The sequence below is a fragment of the Copadichromis virginalis genome, linkage group LG8 (assembly GCF_057382275.1).
Source record: "Copadichromis virginalis isolate Kocher_CV1m ecotype Utaka linkage group LG8, C_Virginalis_male_GT1.1, whole genome shotgun sequence".
NCBI lineage: Eukaryota > Metazoa > Chordata > Actinopteri > Cichliformes > Cichlidae > Copadichromis > Copadichromis virginalis.
Window position 1 is genome coordinate 1,964,835 of NC_140625.1, and position 20,727 is coordinate 1,985,561.

General features: G+C 44.0%; 1 protein-coding gene across 3 annotated transcripts in view; it reads right to left on the minus strand.

Moving 5' to 3' along the window:
* Window positions 1-240: 240 nt before the first annotated feature.
* Window positions 241-20,727, minus strand: part of LOC146702493 (signal transducer and activator of transcription 5B-like) — a 101,178-nt gene continuing 80,691 nt past the window's right edge. For all 3 annotated transcript variants that reach the window (XM_085465400.1, XM_085465398.1, XM_085465399.1), the window contains 6 exons: window positions 8,675-8,769; window positions 8,335-8,477; window positions 7,906-8,061; window positions 7,762-7,813; window positions 6,512-6,619; window positions 241-5,408 (listed from right to left, as the gene is read on the minus strand). In XM_085465400.1, coding sequence (XP_085321526.1) covers window positions 5,285-5,408; window positions 6,512-6,619; window positions 7,762-7,813; window positions 7,906-8,061; window positions 8,335-8,477; window positions 8,675-8,769 — 678 coding nt within the window. In that variant the 3' untranslated portion in view covers window positions 241-5,284. The remainder of the gene's footprint in view (window positions 5,409-6,511; window positions 6,620-7,761; window positions 7,814-7,905; window positions 8,062-8,334; window positions 8,478-8,674; window positions 8,770-20,727) is intronic.

Below are 20,727 nucleotides of genomic sequence, written 5' to 3' on the forward strand. Positions count from 1 at the left end.
TACAGTCAGATCTACTCCACGCCCTCATCTTTTGACTGTGACCCATCTCGTAGTGACTGCGCTCATGTTTCTGCCATTTTTTTCCACAACAGAATCAAACAAGAAGCCACAAACACTTTATTTCCCCAACAAACATTTTGGTCAAAAAACACTCGTAAGAGGCCAAATCATTTCATCAAACCTGCACACAAACATCTCTGATGTGTGCCAGGACAAGAACAGAAAAACACGACGGAAAGATTCATTAAAAAAAGTTTATTGTCATATTTCCAATCCCAACATCAAAGTTCCAGTAAACTGTAGGACAAATTCAGTAAAACAGACAGAGCACAGAGCTAACAGAAGCCAGCAAACACACAGACAGATACACTGATTCAGGATGTTGGAGAGACTGTTGCATCAGTGATCAGGCTCAACCACACTGACTCACGTGACTGATCCAACTAACGTGGACTCGGCTGAGGTTCAAACCGTTTCAAGAACAGCTCGGTGTGGCCGGTATTTCTGCAGAATTATATAACAATCTAACACAAACTAAGGTACGACTCAGTGCGAGTTGAACATACCGAGTCGTACCTCACACTGTTGCCCCATAAAGAAAATGAAGACTTCCCAAAAGCTACCTGGAGTCGGACGTTTCAATAAAGCAACAGTGGTCCAAACTGAAGAGAGGCTGCAACGAAACAGTGACCCAAAGCAAACGAGTCAAGAAGAGCGACCTGTGACGGCCTGAATGCTCTCCACACATTTTAAACACCCACAAACACCCAATTTGTTCTTGAAGCTTGAAAGAGAAAGGCAACATACGAGAGCTACAACATCTGAACAGAAACTACGCACACGGTTAAAACTGCTTAGTAACAATCCGGGCAGTTCATCATCTACCTGGGCCCGCATTCACAAAGCTCTCCTGCTCTAAAACCTCTAAAGTTTATCTTTTTAAAGTTTGGACTGAAACCTGGGAAGAAGTGAGAATAAACTGTGACAAGGTCTGAAAGAAGAAACACTTGGGAGTGGAGGAGACATGGCGTGAAGATGGAGCGCACACCTACGCTCGACAACATTCTGCACGTTCTTCCCTCGCAGGGGAACATGTATGCATTCGGTATCATCTGGGTTACTCACCTTTTTACACTTTAGAGCATTCAATAATAACTGAAGGACGACATGCCAGAGAGCAGTCTCGAAACGTTGGAGCAGCTGCCGATTACCCGCCAGCGCCACGGGGAGTTTACTTCTTCCTGCGACGTGTACAGCGGCTGATGGACACGTGGATACACTGAGGACTCGTCTGCTTGTCCGTCTAACATTTGACTGCGTGCTTGTAGCCTATACAAACATCATACGATAAAGGCAGCGATTAACTAACTGTGCACGCATGCACATGGGTGCTGCACAGGTCCGATATTTACTGGGATAACATTTCTTGGGTTCTCATTCTAGATGCAGTGAGCTAGAGAAATGACAGTGAGCGCCACGCCACTAACACGCCACTAACACGTCACTAACACTCCAGTTACTGTGACAAACAAACATGAAGAATCGGTCAGCGTGAGAAACGGAGCGATTTACAAATAATCAGCTAGATGAGGTGATGGTGGGTAAGCATTAGAGAACTATCAGCCCTTTTCAGATGAGTGTGCAAGCTTACTTATGGCTTTTTAGATCATTGTACAGAGACGCACATCACATCAGATAATATTTAAAATTATATGCCTAAGAAAAGTTTAACAGTATGAAGAGGTCGGAGAATTTCACCATCCATCCTTCTCATTGTCACAAATTTATAATGAAACAGTACATCTCACACACACACACACACACACACACACACACACACACACACACTGAGGTAAGAGTAAGTTTTGTCCCTTCTTTGCTTTCAGGTCCTCGGTGAATGTTCCCAAATCTACGAGTCGTCTAACAGGACGGCTGCGATGGTTGTGATTACGAGCCGTGGTCGTAACAATCACTACGGTGGCTTCACTCTCTACATGGGTACCGTTTAAACGGGGACTGAAAACACTATTCACGTGAAAACATCAGATATGTAAAGAGCAGGCCTGAGTACCAGTTGCTGAAATAGCCCTCATAGAAATGCTGTCCAATCAGAAGCCGACCAACACCTTTGACACGGCACAAAAACGTCCGTTTTCTTCGTCCACAGAAACACAGAACGTCTCCACCATGGAAAGAGTTTGAATCGCTGTTTTTTCGGACGCGGCTTCAAGGCCTCCACACAGAAAGCTGCGTTTAGCACACATTAACATGTGTGTCACTGATTAAACGTCAGATGTCATTAGTTAAACATGCCAACGTGCTCTAAGGCTACGAGTTTGTTACAATGAACAGATCCGTGCACACCTCCAGATATCAGTCCCAGTTCACACACTGTGAGAACTTTATCAGCTTTAAGAAAACATGCTGTGTGACTGCCTACATGTATCTTACAGCCAGAGTGCTATTCAAACCCATGCTAAATGGCACAACTTGGTTTATAATTAGACAAAGGCACTGGTTAGACTTGAGTGTGATCAGACCTCCAGTTTGAAAAAGGTGTTGGGCTGGAGACTCCAGCTCATACAGCCAACATGCTGTTTGTGTCACTCACCGCGGTATCCTCTGTGTGACAGTACAGTGGCCATCAGATCTCTGAAATATGGACAACTGTTTTCTCTGATTTATAATTGATGAATGCAGAGTGTGGAGAAGCTGTGTTTGTGTGCAGCAGGAGCGTCTGTGATGAAGTTCACTCAGGGAGACGTTTCCATGGACGGGACAGAGCACATTTTGCTTGCTGATGGTTTAAAAATGGTAAATGGTCTGTATTTGTAAAGCGCTTTACTTGGTCCTAAGGACCCCAAAGCGCTTTACACATCCAGTCATCCACCCAGTCACACACTGGTGATGGCAGCTACATTGTAGCCACAGCCACCCTGGGGCACTGACAGAGGCGAGGCTGCCGGACACTGGCGTCACCGGGCCCTCTGACCACCACCAGCAGACAACGGCTGTATTGTCCAAGGACACAACGACCGAGACTGTCGGAGCCGGGGCTCAAACCGGCAACCTTCCGATTACAAGACGAACGCCCAACTCTTGAGCCACGATCGCCCACGATCGTTTAACATACATGCCAGGTGTACTTTTGATGAAAGTCAAGCTGAGCAGATGAGGAGGCACAAAGTGAAACAGAGACACATACAGCCCACATGAAAGACTCGCTGCTATTCGCTCACTTTGTGAAACACATGTGGCTGCTTTAAAGCCTTGATGGCCCGAACCTGCATCCCAAACATGAACCCCGGCTGCAGGCTGGACTAGTGTCCTGTCATTAAATCCACCAGCCTGGAGGTGTGGAGATGCTAACAAGATGTTTTGGAAAGTAATTGTTATCACCCTTTAAATATGAATGAAAGTGGAAATTACCACAAATAAATTTGCACTGTTGAAGAGCTTTGGGTAAACAAACTGTTTCTTATTCAAATGGCATTAAAGTTCTCAGGGGTCTCAGGCCACTCTGTACATTTAAAACAACAACAAAATATCATAAAAAATAAAATCTGTCTGTGTTCATCTCATTGCTATAATATAAAACTCCATCTGAGAGAAGACAAACAACAAAATTCAAAGCAGTGAGCAGTTATAGTGATAGCACCTAAGTGCGCTGTGCTGTAAGGCAGCTCGGTTCAACGTCGTCACAGAGAAACAGATGAATTGGTAGAAATGTTTTAAACACGCCTCTTACAGTTTATTGTCAGGACTTCGAGGAAGACCAAGTAACCTCTGAGGGAAGAGATGCAACAAACCAATCGACATTCACAATTTAGAGTCGGTGCCAGCAAGCCCCACAACTACCCCACACTACAGGGTCACTTTAGTAACGTTCAGTCTGCAGCTGCTCTCAGGTGTGTAGCATGTTACAGAAACAGCAGCTGTTGCAGGTTCAACCAAACACTGAAACAGCTGCGGCCCACAGACGCTGGCTCACACTGAGCCAACAGGGAGCTTTAGCCTCGTGAGACCCGAACTCTTCCACAGCAGCATTTTTAATTTCTCTTTGATATTTGGTCACATTGTTTTTACATTGATCGGGCCCCAAAGAATTACCAGATTTCTTTTTACCTTATTTTTGTTTTTAAGAAACATGAGAGCCACATATGAGGATATTCGTTTAAAATGTTGATAGATTAGTAGCAGTATAATGTCCTCGTGAGTAGATATCAGGCTCCTGTACAGCACAATTCAATATTTTGGTCTAGATAACCCAAAATGTGATGTCCACATATGTGGACGGCAGGTCCTAGGAGGGTAAACCTGTCCTCAAGCTTAGGCCACAGCTAAGCTCAGGAGCTAATTATAAATAGGTACCTTACTAGGAGACAAGTTTGTTTCCTTCTGGCTGTCCCTTTCTACTTTAAGCTATTACTCAAGATTTGGAATAAGTTACATCGTCTTTCTTTAAGTCTTGATTGGAAATCTTCTCATTTTTCTTGACAATAATAAAGAAAATCATCTCTGTAATACAGAAAAGAATACATTTGTTAACTATGCGTCACAGTAACCAGTACTGCCTGTGTACTGGGAGAGAGAGCTCCTCACAGTGATATTAAGGCCCTTTCAGACACGCAGTGAGGTGTAGCTGAACTTCTCCACAGTGAGATCAGTGTGTGAGACAGCTTCAGGCTTCCTGATTGGGAAATGCATCAGTCTAATCATACTGTAAAATAGAAACAGGCGAGCAACAACAAACAGGTCCAGGACACAGAGTCATTCCTCCAGCTGTGCCCGTGTGGATTCAGACGTTACTGTAAATGAGCCGGCCCTTAACATCACAATGCAACAGAAAAGTGAGTGCGTGTCTGAAAGGGACTTAAGCTGTGTGTTATCTGTGTCGTGCACGTCTCCTGATGCTCAGCGTGCGCATACAAAGGCAAAGCTTCTGCTGAGAACGACCCGTCTCAGTCTTTAATAAAAATCCAACTGAAGCAAACTGCCTCCAGACAGCAGCAGTGAGAAACTACAGGAAGCAGGAGAGGATCTAAAGCTTGTTGAATGGCAGTAACATTGACTTTACTTCTTTAAAAAGTCTTGGGCGAGTAGACAAGGATTCGACACCAGGTGTATTCTCATTTTGGACACAGCTAAAGAGAAACCTGAATAACAAAATGTGACGCAGATCTGCCCGACCACCTGGACTGGTTGCAGTCCAGGTGGTTTTGCAGGCATGAGTGTTTCCAGATGGAGATGACCTCGGGGTGTGCCGCAGGTGCGGGTGTCTGGTTTAGGACTGCTGGCTGTTCCACTGGTTGGCCATAGGCCTGCGGAGCAGCTCCTCCACATGACGAGCCACATCCATGGTGTCCTCGAGATCAAAGTCCCCATCGGGATCCAACATGCCGTCAGCCCTGACAGGACAGCAGCGAAGATGGTCAATGGAAAACAATGTTATAGCATCATCATGGATGGTTTACATTCCTGAATGAAGCAGTGACAACAAAGACACCCAAAACCAGTATTGATAGTTTGCATTGTTTACAAACTGTCTAGACTAGGCTGCAGCCTGTAACTCATTATTATCAGGAAGTCCTAAAAACTCCCTGAAAAGCCTTCAGCTAATCCAAAATGCTGCAGCAAGAGTCCTGACAGGGACTAGAAAGAGAGCAGATTTCTCCTGTTTTAGCTTCCTGTTAAATCCAGAATTCAAAATCCTGCTCCTCACATACAAGGTCTTAAATAATCAGGCCCCATCTTATCTTAATGACCTTGTAGTACCATATCACCCTATTAGAGCACTTCGCTCTCGCTCTGCAGGCCTACTTGTTGTTCCTAGAGTATTTAAAAGTAGAATGGGAGGCAGAGCCTTCAGTTTTCAGGCCCCTCTTCTGTGGAACCAGCTTCCAGTTTCCACTCCTGCCTGAGTTATGCTGCATTATGCGTAGGCTGTTTCTTCTTCAGTCACCTTTTTCACTCACTACGTGGTTACATGCCACTCTGCGTTTAATCATCACCATTATTAATCACTGGCTCTTTTCCACAGCGTGTCTTTCTCCCGTCTTCCTGTAGATGGCGCTCCTCCCAGAGCCTGGTTCTGCCACACAGGTTGTTGGTTCAATCCCAGGCTGCTCCAGTCTGCATGTTGCAATATCTTTGGACATGATACTGAGCACCAGCTTTCCCCTGATGCATTTACTGAATGCCAATATTGATCATGTATAATATATCCATTACATATCTATTATAAATATTATTGTTTTAAATATCAGCATGATGATTTTTACCACAGAATTTTGTTGCATGAAGCAATGATCATGTGTACATGCTGTGCTGCCAAACCTCAGTGTTCTTGGTGAATCTGACTTAAGAACAAAACGTTTCCTGGATTTATGAAGGTTATGAAGTACTACTGCACAGCACAAATGTCAAAGGCATTCTGACTAATTTTGTGTTTTCACATGTTTATAAGAGTTTTATTAAACATATGCACACGTGCAAAAAGAAAGCTGCTTACATGGGAGGGTAGACGTTGAAGTTGTTGGGGTGGGTCACAGAGGGAGAAGCAGTCTGGTCCATGAATGCAGTAGCTCCTGCACTGGGTTCAGGGTTCGGGGTGGTGAATCTATCAGAGACATGCCACACTTCACTTTAGCCTACTGCAGCATTACTAAAAGAGCACATTTTACAATGATATTCGTTTTTATTTATATTACTAATATATTTATATTCAGGTTAATATTCAGATAATATTGAGTTGAGTGTTTATAAGTTTTGAGTGCAGATATCAACATTATTCTTATTTTGACTGCAAAAAAAGAGCGAGTGGAGAACGGAGAGAGAACAACATGGTTAAGAAACAGCTGCTGCACATCAACTCTCTTCCACCATCTTCCCAGCCAGCAAGCTAACGCCAAGCTAGAAAACCAGTGATGTTACTGGTGCAGTGTACATTTTCACCACTAGATGTCAGCAGACTACAATCCAGCTACTGTAGCTGCTGTTCACCTGTAGTGAGTGCAGGCTGTCAGTCAGCTGTCAGCATATATCCTATTTACTGTGGTGGACGCTGTTAATGTAAGAAGTTTGATACTGAGGTGAGCTGCTGAGGAAATCCTGAACTTCAGGTGTTGCTGTTCTTGCTTCTGTTGAACATGACAACCGTGCTCTAAGGTCACATTTTGCCGTTAATGCAACTTTTTTTGATCTAACATTGTTTGGCTTGGACACTTAAACAACAAACTCTAATACGAGGTGAATGTAATCAGTGTCTCGTTGCCAGCTGCCCAGCAACAGCAGGGACACATGTCTAAACTGGAGGTAATTAACAACAAGTAACGGTAACGGTATGAAGATGTTTCTGCACGGTTTCATGTGTTAGAGCCTCAGGTAGGCAGGAATAACACGGAGGTGTCAGTGAGCGAGGAGGCAGGTGAGGAAAACGGAGACATGATGTCATAACTATCACTGTGCAGAACTATAACTTATATTTAAACCTAGTTAAGTAACGTAATGCATTAAAGGAACGTTTAAGAAGATTAGTTTTACATTAAATTATAGTGTTAGCGATCTTTATAGCTGCTAGTAAAGTTATGACTAACACAGAAATACTCTGCTGGGTCGTAGCGTTTTCTGCTTGAAATTTTAATCCTGCTCAACAAAAATAAGGAAAACAAAAGGTGCAGATACAAAGCTTCACATGTGGGAGTGACAAACTGACACAAAGGTAGCAGATTTCCTGTGGCAGTTTGACACAGAGACACTTACTCTGGCACGACTTGTTTGATCTGTGGTTTCACATATCCATCAACTGCTTTTGCTGGTAAGAACAAAACAAAAGATAAAATAAAACAGTAGATATGTGTTATGGTAACAGTGAAGTGTCGATGTTAAAAATGAGCTGACACATACAAAGTGGGGGGGTGTAGTACTTGGCGAAGACTTCGTCTTTGGGCCGGTCAGGATACAGATACAGGAGATGGTTCAGGTCACTGATGCGGTCAGCCAGCGAGCGAATAGAGAAGTCCTTGGTTGTGTAAGGCAGCAGATTCCAGACCAGCCTCTCACCTACACAAAAGAACCGAGGATTGCAGTGATCGCATGCAAAAGGACGGACGCAGAGACAGCGTCTCATAATCATCAGTGGGCTTTGTGCCACGCTGAGTGTTTCTGTGTGGACATGTCACTCAAGGACAAGTTCACAGGCTGTGACTGACAGAAGATGATCAACCTGTGTCTCCAGCAGAGCAAAAGCTTCATGTGGACTTTTTGAAAGTGTGTTTTGTGTGGCAGCAGTGCATTGTATATGTAACAGAGCCAGAAAGCAGAGCCACTGCGTACCTGATTTGTTGGGGTTTTCTGCCACCCAGGCGATGGTGATGCCTCCAATCTCAGAGTCGCTGAACCGCAGCAGGAAAGTGCCGTTGGGTTTGGACATCAGCATGTCCTGTGCCTGCTGCTTGTTTACAAAGCCCAGAATGGCCCTGCGGACACACACAGTTACACACTAAAACACCACCGGTGCACTGTCACAAGTGCACTGTGCTGCCCTCACCCCACCAGCTCTGCTACAGCACAAAGCTCGTTTAAAGCTGACAGTCGAGATCATTTTTCAATCTATCATACAAGACAAATCTTCATTCCAGATTCTCGCAGAAGGAACATAAATAAAAGTGATTACCCATCATTCCAGTGAGGCTTCAGGTGTTTCTTCATAAGCTCTACTACTCCATCAAACCACTGCCAGAAGGTGAAGTTGCGTCCAGGTAAGCTTTCCTGTGTAAAACACATTTCTTCAGTGGGTTCATATGCACACTGCTTATGACCTTTATGTTTCCAATGATATGATGCTGCTTCCTGATTGTCTCTGCAGCCTTAAAAAGGAAACCTCTCCAGTCTAAAACTATGGAAAAGTCCACTTTTACTTAGGAAGTAAGAGAACAAGTAGCAACCAGGTGCTGCTAATCAAATGTGCGTGATTAAGTGATGACCAGAAAGTGTGAGCACCTCGACAAAAGCAGAAGATTTGGACGTATGCTGGTCTAGAGCATCAGGGTGTGTGCTAATACAAACACAATCTTCCCAGGAGCGGATGTCCAATCAAATTCACACCAGGCCCAGACCACGCAAGAATCACAAAAACAAAACAAACCCAGAGCTACGTGTCCGTCAGCTTGTTGCTCCAACTCTTTTATTTACACGTAGTTTACACTGTAAATATACTTTTATTCTTTGATTTCGCTCGGTTGTGTTCTCATTCGTTTTGGCTTCTAAACAGAGAGTGTTTCACCTTGTGTGAGCACGTGTGCTGAAATTATAATAAAAATCCTCGTATCCTTGAATCATGATGATGGATTGAGGCAGCTTTTCACAAAAGCGCACGCACGCACACTTTAAAGCAGTGGTTCCCAAACCTTTTTTGCTGCGCCCCCCTTTCTTTTCAAGAAAAATGTTCGCGCCCCCCGCCTGCACGTGCGCACGCACACTTCCTCCAACCACACACGCCCATATTTTGCTCCATTGCGGTTTATTTCACACCTCAAACATGTAGTAAACAATTAAGCAAATAAAAGTAAACTGCAATAAATGACAGGTAGTAATAAAATAAACTACCAACTCTTTTACGCTGCGTCCGCACCTACACGGGTATTTTTGAACACGCAGCTGTTTCGTCCACGTAAACGATGTTTTGAATCACCGAAAATGGAGGTTTTTTAAAAAAAATCATTTTTTGCGTTTACGTGTGGACGAGGAATACAGAGTTCATCACGCAACGTCAAAGGTATGCGCCTTTATTCACATCACGCTGTGGCCACGTTATTGTTTACAGGAGATGAATCGCAGAATGGCAGATAGAGACCAAATACTGTTAATCTGACTGTCTGCAGGTTTTACACGCAGTTACTTCCATTTACAAAGGCAGTGTGATTATTTTACCTGTAGTTTTTTTCCTGAGTAATAATGTTCAACATTGCATCAATACATTTTTCAAAAAATGCCTCTCTGTGCAAAAAGGGGTTAAAAACATAAACAGCTGTGGGATCCTGTTTGTCTGTGATTTGAACAATCGTGGCAGGATCAGCCTGATGTTATTTGTATCCCGCTGTAACTTTACTGTATAAAGTATAGTATAGTATGTATATCTCCAAAATGTCAGGAGTAGTTAGTCATTACAAGAAGTGTTTGTGAACTAAATCAAGAATGTGGGATCCTGTTTGTCCGTGATTTAAACAGCCCAGCGCTGCTCCCGACGCAGGGAAACCAACCCTGCAGGGAGACCTACCTCGGCACCTGTGCTGGTGAAATCAAAGGGCAGATTTGCTTCACCATATCTTCTAGTCTTTGGCTCAGAATGAAGTTGGTTTGGAAACATATTCAGCGATGCTTCATCTCCTGCTTTGCGTTTCTGTAGGCGCCCGTGCTAGCAGTGTCCAAGCGTTTTGTCCCCACCCCTTTTCATCCCGCGCCCCCCCTGCCATGGCTTTGCGCACCACCCCCCCCCCCCCAGGGGGCGGGCCCCACACTTTGGGAAGGTCTGCTTTAAAGCATGCTGAAGTCTGTGCACAAACGAGGGTTGTCTGCAGACCCATGCATGCCATGACACGTGTGTTGCAACATGAAACTACAGATTACATTTATAATGACGTTAATTTATTAGAATAAATAGCTAAAAAAAAGAATCACCTTCATTGCCGAGCAACCACCATTACCTTTGACCCCCATCGTCCATCAGCACTGCCCTTGGACAGAGTGGGGAACACCTGCATTTAACTGCTATTTTATACATATCGACACATCAGACACGTCAGAGTGCGCCGATGCCTGCAACCCATGTCCTCAGTGTCTCAAACAAATACGCCTTACTAAGGTCTGTGGCTGGGAAGTTACTACAAACTGCACTAAATTCTACGTAAAAACATTTCTTACTTTGTGCACATGGGAGATGTTAAGTAATTAGCACAGGTGGCTCTGTGCTGTGAGCACGGTGCCAGGATTCTGGCTCTGTGCTGCAACTCATTGTGAGTGTTCAGAGCCTCACAGTAATGCTGGGATTACGCCGTGCACACAGAATGACCTTTGTGCTTCTCTCTTTACCTCCCTCAGTAGTGCTATTACATAACATGACAGCACGCAGCTATCAGCAGGTGTTGGTGTGCTAGCTTCATGGCTGAATGTCACAACGTGTAATATGGACTTGAAAAATAAGTCCATATTACATAAAAATGTAATATGTGTCATAAAATAACGAGACACGGTATTATCCTGTCTACATCATTTACGCGTTACAGCGTTTTGGTGAGCTTTGGTGTGGGAACACAGCTTCACAACAAACGTGTGATTTAAGAGTCAGAGGAGCGATTTGTTTTTTAAAAGATGGCTCACAGCGGAAGAGAGCAGACGTGTGTTCATGAGCTCGGCTGTAGGCCCAGGAATCTATCTTTATCCTGACTTACCCTCATATAATTCTGGACCATAGCAAGAGGCAAAGTTACTAAGGAAACTTCTGTATGGCAAGTTATAATTTACGACACTCGAAAGAAAACGGCTAAAACTTCAGGGCACCTGCACATATCAGCAACAAGAAATATGGCAGATGGGGAGGAGGAACTGACAATTAGCAAACTACTCAATGCTATCAAGGAAACTAAAGAGGACCTCACGAACCACGCTGACAAAAAAAACAAAAACAAAAAAACAAAAAACGGCCGACATACAAACAACCCTGACGAAAACTGAATCCTGTCTCAATGCGCTTTCTGAGCAGGTTGAGGAGACGGAGCGCAAACAAAGACGACATTAGAGACGCACATAACCGTGTCGATAAAATGGCTGCGAGAGAAGGAGATCGAATATGCGCTGATGTACCCAGCTCAGCTTCGCATCAGGCACCAGGGATCTATCAAAGTTTTCCCCACTCCTGCCGAAGCACAACGCTCTCTAAAAGATCTTCCGAGTCAGTAGACTAAAGTGATCTAATGTGATTTCAACAAAGCAATTCGCTCTTATAGGTACTCTCAGATGAGAAGCCCTCCACTGTTAACTTTGGGGGTGGGGGCGACATGAAGGAAGAAAAGACTACATCAATCATTGACATAGAAACTCTCCATCCTCTATTTTTCAGACGAATTGGAGATACAACTTATCCGGTATTAGATAACTAATAGAAATAATTGCTCGTTAGTCAGTTAAAATAATGTGTACGAATTCATAAAAGTACAGATTTTGTGAGCATTTATGATCATGATATCAACCCCCTACTAGATGAGTGTGATCACATCTTGATCAACCAGTTTATTTGTCTCTTATACAGTTATGTTCTATATCTGACTGTAAAATTCAGTGCTTAGCTGTAAATATTTCACTGAGAGTGGCTAAACCCATATGGAAACGATATATATAAATCTTATAACGTTTGTATCTGTCTTGTGTGAAACTTGTATGAAAAGCATATAAGAGTGAAAACAGATATAAGATCCCTTGAAAAATTATATAATGAAACTTGTATGTTTTGGATACTTACTAAAACAATATATGAAAGTAATGCGAAAGTGGCCACTTTCATGAGTAATCACCTAAGTTTTTACTATTTCTTTTCCATATGGGAAGTTTGAACCTTAGCAGCTGCCTGGGCCTCCACTACTGTCACCTACCTAATGTGGTTTTGTTACAGGGGTTTTATTTTAACGTTTTGGGGTTATGTTTGGTCTCTTACCAAACATTTTACTCACACAACTGTTCATACAGCTCACTGGTCTAGGCCGTATCTTACTATTATACCCATGTGCAGAGCTTCACCACATTGAAACTCAGGAAAGCAGGAATGTGTTCAGAAATCCCCAGAGTTGAATACCATGACACTTACCCGTCCAGGATATTCATATAAAAAACTTAAATTACAGTTCATCTAACTTGTATATCTTGGAATATTAGAGGATCAATTCACCCATCAAGAGGAAGAAAATGCTGACATCCTTAAAGAGGCAGAGTGTAGATGTCGCTTTTATCCAGGAGAGTCACCTCACAGACGCTGAACATTTAAAATTACGTAGACCTGGGTGGGCAATGTTTTTTACTCGTCATATACTTCCAAAGCAAGAGGCGTCTCCCTGCTTATTAATAAACACCTGAACTTTCAACTAAACTCAGTTGAAAAGGACAAAAATGGCAGATTCTTACTTGTAGATTGTGAAATAAACAGAAATAAGATAACTTTGGTAAATATATATGGGCCCAACTACGACGACCCTTTATTCTTTAACAACTTAATTATGAAACTGGCTACAATTGAGGGCCAGTATATTGTGGGTGGAGACTTTAATTTGGTCCTAAATCCTTCTCTGGATCAGTCCTCACCCAAAACATCTTTATTATCCAAGGCAGCAACAGCACTGAACCAAGCTATGAAGGATATAGGCTAGAGCTGGGCGATAGAACGATAACGATATGTATCGCGATATAACTTTTACTCGATAGAGAAATTAAGCTATCGCGATAGACCTCGCTGCTCTTGTCCTCAAAAAAAAAAAAAAAAAAAAAAAAAAGGTCAGCCAATCCAAATTAAGTAGCGCAGAGCTGAACCAATCACAGCCGCAGCGTCACGTCGCGTGACTTGTTACATACAGCACAAGTGCCAAGCCGCACATGTGTTTGTTTGGGAAGCAGCCAGCGGGTAATGGAGCCAGCGGGTAATGGAGGAAATGAGTGTGCCGACTAGAAAAATCAACCGAGCGTGACCGAAGAGAAAACAGATGATGGTTCCAACGCCGGAGAGATTGTCGAACGGAAGAGCCATAGAAGTTCCGTAGTGTGAAGGTATTTCGGCTATTTCAAGTCTGACGAAAAACAGAGTAGCGTGCACTGTAAATTGTGCCGAAAGCAAGTCTGGAAATACAATAAACTGGTGCATGCGTCACACTGTGCGCCACGTTATTGTTTCGGTGAAATGAATTTTTACAATACTGTTACTGTTAATTCTACTCTCTGCAGTGTTTAAATGCTTACATATACACACAGTTACTGTCCGTCCACACATACGACTCGGTTCTGCTTCTATGCCCCAGCTTTGTTTACTTTTTCCCACCGAGGCTTCTAGACTTCTGATTGGCCAACATTTCTGCACGGTTAGGAATTTAGCTCCACCTGCTGCTTTGGCATGTTCATAGCAGCGTTTTCCTTCATTTCTGCCTTTATGTGTGGACGGGATTATTTTTCAAAACGAAAACGGAAAATCTCAGTTTTCAAAAACACCCGTGTACGTGTGGACGTAGCCTCAGTCTCTGACCGGAAGCGCTAATTCGTCATTCGGCTTTTGTCAGACTAAAGTAACTGTTAAAACTGTTTGAAAAGCTCAGCTATACAACAAGGAGAGATTGAGAATTTCCTTTTAGTTCTCAGTTTATTTGATATTGACAAAAGTTAGTCAGTTTTGTCTGTTCTTCTGTAAAACAAACTAAGATTTATTTTTAGAATTAATATTTTGTTTCTAAGTGGAATTGACAATTTAGTCTGTTTCGTTTGTTCTATTTTGAAACTTAAACGCTTTAGCGGCTGCCTTTTGTGTAGTTTGCAATATTTGCCTTTATCTGAAAAAGTCTCATGTTCCTTAAGTACATCTACCCTGTTGAACTTATTATGGGAAATAAATATTTAAATAATAACAAGCTGCTGATTATTTCACATTTTACTTGTGAGCAACGGCACATTTAAATCTTACAAATATAGTTATTTGGCTGATATCGTGATAGATATCGTTATCGCCTGAAATGAAAAAAACATATCGTGATATGAAAAAATCTCATATCGCCCAGCTCTAATATAGGCATAACTGATGTGTGGCGAAACCTTCATCCAGGCCAGAGGGACTTCCTTTTTTCACCAGTACATAATACACGCTCTAGAATTGATGTTTCTTGTACCACAACATATGACGGCAACAGTGATAGATTGCTCCTACTTAGCAGCTACTTTTTCAGACCATAATCCCATCAAACTCTCCTGGGCTACCAACATGTCACAACCTGTAACCCACAGGTGGAGGTTTAAAAGTTACATGCTACGAGACTATTTCATATATGAACACTAATATTGAAATATTCCTAGATGCCAATTCAAATTCCTCTTCAAATGCCAATATCTGGGAAGCTCTCAACGTCTATATGAGAGGTTTGGTTATGTCATACGGTGCCAATAAGGTTAAAAAAGTTAGAGAGAAGATAACTAAATTGGAGATTGACATTAAAAACTTGGAGCAGGAATATATTGCTACAAAAAAGGAAGAATACCTCAATACATTAACAAAAACAAGGATGCAATATGATAATTTATGCACCAGCAGAGCGGAAGCAGCCATGGCAGGAACTAAATATCACTACTACGAATATGGAAACAAAACAAGTAACTACTGGCCTGGCAAATTAAGAAAGAAACATCTGATAAATTTATACGGACAATATCAACAGAAGATGATAAACTTCTTGATGAATCAGCGCCCATAAAGGCCGAGTTTAAACGGTTCTATGAAGATTTGTATAAATATGAGCGAGGGGTCGACAGTCAGTGCGCCCCAGGGTGGCTGTGGCTACAATGTAGCTGCCATCACCAGTGTGTGAATGAGTGGATGACTGGATATGTAAAGTGCTTTGGGGTCCTTAGGGACTAGTAAAGCGCTATATACACCGAACAAAAATATAAACGCAACACCTTTGTTACTGCTCCCATTCCCCATGGGATGGACGTAGAGACCTAAAATTCATTCCAGATACACAATATAACCATCCCTCCCAAACAGTGGTCACAAATCAGTCCAAATGTGTGGTAGTGGGCACATCTGCTATATTGAGATAATCCATCCCACCTCACAGGTGTGCCACATCAGGATGCTGATCTGACATCATGAGTAGTGCACAGGTGTACCTCAGACTGCCCACAACAAAAGGCCACCCTGGAATGTGCAGTTTTTTGCGCTATTGGGGGTCTGGGGACCCAGAACCGGTCAGTATCTGGTGTGACCACCATTTCCCTCATGCAGTGCAACACATCGTCGCATGGAGTCTATCAGATTGTCAATTGTGGCCTGTGGAATGTTGGTCCACTCCACTTCAATGGCTGTGCGAGGTTGTTGGATATTCGTGGGAACTGGTACACGCTGTCGTATACGCCGGTCAAGCACATCCCGAACATGCTCAATGGGTGACATGTCCGGTGAGTATGCTGGCCATGCAAGAACTGGGACATTCTCAGCTGCCATCTGCCCTGAACAATGTGAACCATGATTCATCCGTGAAGCGCACACCTCTCCAACGTGCCAGACGCCATCGAATGTGAGCATTTGCCCACACAAGTCTGTTACGGCGACGAGCTGGAGTCAGGTCAAGACCCCGATGAGGACGACGGACATGCAGTTGAGCGTCCCTGAGACGGTTTCTGACAGTTTGTGCAGAAATTGTTTGGTTGTGCAAACCAATTGTTCCAGCAGCTGTCTGGGTGGCTGGTCTCAGACGATCTTGGAGGTGAACCTGCTGGATGTGGAGGTCCTGGGCTGGTGTGGTTACACGAGGTCTGCGGTTGTGAGGCCGGTTGGATGTGCTGCCATATTCTCTGAAACGCCTGTGGAGACGGCTTATGGTTGAGAAATGAACATTCAATGCACGGGCGACAGATCTGGTTGACATTCCTGCTGTCAGCATGCCAATTGCACGCTCCCTCATTGCTTGTGGCATCTGTGGCATTTTGCTGTGAGACAAAACTGCACATTCCAGGGTGGCCTTTTGTTGTGGGCAGTCTGAGGTACACCTGTGCACTACTCATGATGTCAGATCAGCATCCTGATGTGGCACACCTGTGAGGTGGGATGGATTATCTCAATATAGCAGATGTGCCCACTACCACACATTTGGACTGATTTGTGACCACTGTTTGGGAGGGATGGTTATATTGTGTATCTGGAATGAATTTTAGGTCTCTACGTCCATCCCATGGGGAATGGGAGCAGTAACAAAGGTGTTGCGTTTATATTTTTGTTCAGTGTAAATACAGGCCATTTACTGCTGCAAAAAGATTTATAGATGGAATAATTCTTCCTAAATTACATAATGAGGACAAAGAACGGCTTGATGCAGATATGTCTGAGATGGAGGTTCTCCGAGCCCTCAAGTGTTTACAAATTAATAAGATTCCCAGTCGATTATTATAAGGCTTTCTCTAATAAATGATTGACACCACTTACAAATATGATTAAAGAAGCTTTAGAAAATAATAAATTACCAGAATCATTGGAAATCGCAACAATCACAATACTCCTGAAACCGGGCAAGGACAAACAGATGTGACTCTTACAGACCCCTCAGCCTCTTAAATGCAGATTATAAAATATTATCTAAAGTAATTGCACTGAGATTGGAAGACATCATGACTAAGATAATACACGCTGACCAAACAGGCTTCATTAAAAACAGGCACGGAGCAGATAATGTGCGACGTTTGCTCCATATACTGAACACTGCTCAAAAAAACCAAGACCCCCTGCTAACAATCTCCATGGACGCTAATGAAGCATGTGACAGGATTGAGACAAGCTTTCTATTTCAGGCGATGGAAGCTATGGGCTTTGGAGAGAAGTTCACCTGTTATGTTAGGACACTTTTTAATGCCCCCAGAGCCAATATCACAACAAATGATGTGCTCTCAGGCACTTTCTCTTTAACCAGAGGCTGCAGACAAGCCTGTCCAAGCTCCCCTTGCTCTTCGCGATTGCGATTGAACCACTACCCGCTGCCATTCGTACTAGTGCCTCCATATCTGCAATCAAATTTGGCACAAGTGAACTTTCTCTATACGCAGATGACCTCCTACTGTACATAACGGACCCTCTTAAATCAATTCCCTCCTTAATGAAGTGTCTTAAAGAATAAAGTGCAGCCTCAGGATACAAGTTAAACTACACCAAAAGTGAGATCGTGCCATCAAATATACAAGACAGCCGTATTAGAGCTCTGACTGACCCATTACAGTGGTGTGATAATGGCTTCACGTACTTTGGTATACAAATTGGTAAATCCGAGGATCAAATATTCAAACTAAATTATATCAAACTGTTGAGCAAACCAAACTTAATATTCAGAGATGGATGGATTTTCCATTATCTCTCATAAGCAGAATTAATGTTATTAAAATGAACACGTTGCCTAAGTTCATTTACTTACTTCAATGTCTCCCTACAAAGGTTCCTAAAAGTTTCTTCAAAGAGCTTCATAAACTTATAACTTCTTTCATATGGCAAAAGAAAAATCCAAGACTCAAACTCTCCTCTTTACAGGCCCCATATTCAAGGGCAGGTCTTAATTTACCAAACTTTAGGAACTGTTATCTTGCCTCCCAGTACCGATCAATTTGGATCTGGCTGCATGCAGAGAGCAGTGAGGTTCGATGGGTTCCAATAGAACAACATGAGGTGAACCCCCATTAAAAGATGTTCTATTTTTAGGTACAAAAAATGTCCAAGCTCACAAACTATTTGATAATAAACACCTTCTGCGTCTGGCAGGAATCCCCCTCACTTCTGAAAATAAATATCTCCTTTCTTAGAAGGACACCCCTATGGGGCAACCCTGACTTCTCTCATCATATTCCTGACCCAATACTGCAGGGATGGAAGGACAGAAATATTCTAACTGTTGCCGACTTATACAGTAATGATTCATTTATTGACTTTCAACAACTATCTACCTCGGGAGTTCAGTCATGTGATCTGTGTGTGTGTTTACATCCCTCCGAGGGCCGACGCAACAGCTGCCTGTGAGAAAATACACACAGTCACAGCAAGACTTCAGACACAAAACCCCGAGGCTTTCATTATTATATCTGGAGACTTTAACCATGCCACACTGGACTCTACTCTGGCTGCTTTTCACCAGTTTGTGAATTGTCCCACAAGGAGCAACAGGACAATTGACCTACTGTATGCTAATGTAAGAGATGCATACAGAGCCACCCCCCTCCCCCCACTAGGGAAGTCAGACCACAACCTGGTTTACCTACAGCCACAATACACACCCCTCGTCCAAAGGCAGCCGGTCACAACGCGCTCCATCCGGAGATGGACCCCAGAAAAGGAGGATGCTCTGAGGGACTGTTATGACACCACAGACTGGGATGTGCTCCTGAGCCCACATGGTGAGGACATAGAGGGGGCGACACACTGTCTTACAGACTACCTCAACTTTTGTGTGGACACGGTCGCCCCTGCTAAGACGGTACGGTGTTATCCTAATAACAAACCGTGGGTAACACAGGAAGTCAAAGCTGTCCTCAACATGAAGAAGAAGGCTTTCAGGAGCAAAGTGAAGGAGGAGATGAAGGCAGCACAGCGGGAGGTGAAACGCTGCCTGAGGGAAGCAAAGGACACCTACAGGAGGAAGGTGGAGCAGAAGTTGGAGAGGAACAATATGAGGGAGGTCTGGAATGGTGTGAAAACCATCACAGGCCACAACACCAAGAAAAGCACAGTGGGGGGGACTGTGGAGAAGGCAACCGAACTCAACAACTTCTTCAACAGGTTTGACCAGCCCACAACCCCCCCACCCTCACCCTCACCTTCACTACAGTCCAATCCCCACTCTCCTACCTCCCTCGCTTCCCCCCCTTCCTGACACCATGACACCCCCCTCCTCCAATCCCTCTCTCAGCAGCAAGACATCTCCCCCCCTCCCCTCCTCCCAAACATCTCCCAGTGTCACAGTGGATCAGGTCAGGAGACAACTGAGGAAGCTTCGCCCCAGAAAGGCAGCAGGCCCAGACAAGGTGTGTCCTAGGATGCTTAAGGCGTGTGCTGCTGAACTTGGGGAGCCGCTACAACGAGTCTTCAACCTCAGTCTGCGACTGGGGAGAGTGCCCGCCCTATGGAAGACATCCTGCATCATCCCGGTCCCCAAAAAGAACCGGCCCAATGAGCTGAATGACTTCCGACCGGTGGCACTGACGTCACATCTTATGAAGACTCTAGAGCGGCTCTTCCTCAACCTCCTCCGACCACAGGTACAACATGCCCAGGACCCACTACAGTTTGCATACAAGGCGGGTGTCGGAGTGGAGGATGCCATCCTGTACCTCCTACACAGAGCCCACTCACACCTGGATGGGGGAAAAGGCACGGTCAGGATCCTGTTTCTTGACTTTTCCAGTGCCTTTAATACCATCCGGCCCTGTATGCTTCAGGAAAAACTGAACAGGATGGAGGTGGACCCCTGCCTGGTGGCCTGGATCTCCGACTACCTCACCGACAGACCACAGTACGTCAGGCTGAAGGACATCACGTCTGACACTGTGGTCAGCAGCACAGGAGCACCACAGGGAACTGTGCTGTCCCCTCTTCTCTTCACCCTGTACACCTCTGACTTCTGCTACAACTCTGAATTATGCCATATTCAGAAGTTTGCAGATGACACGGCCATCATGGGGTGTATCTGGGATGATCAGGAAGAGGAGTACAGAAGTCTGGTGAGGAACTTTGTCGCATGGAGTCACACAAACCACCTGCAACTCAACACCTCAAAGACTAAGGAACTGGTTGTGGACTTCGGGAGGTCTAGAGCAGGTCCACTGCCGGTTCAGATAGAGGGGGAGGAGGTGGAGGTGGTCAACAAGTACAAGTACCTCGGGCTGTGGGTGGACAATAAACTGGACTGGTCATGCAACACAGAGCACCTGTATAAAAAAGCCCAAAGCCGACTGTACTTC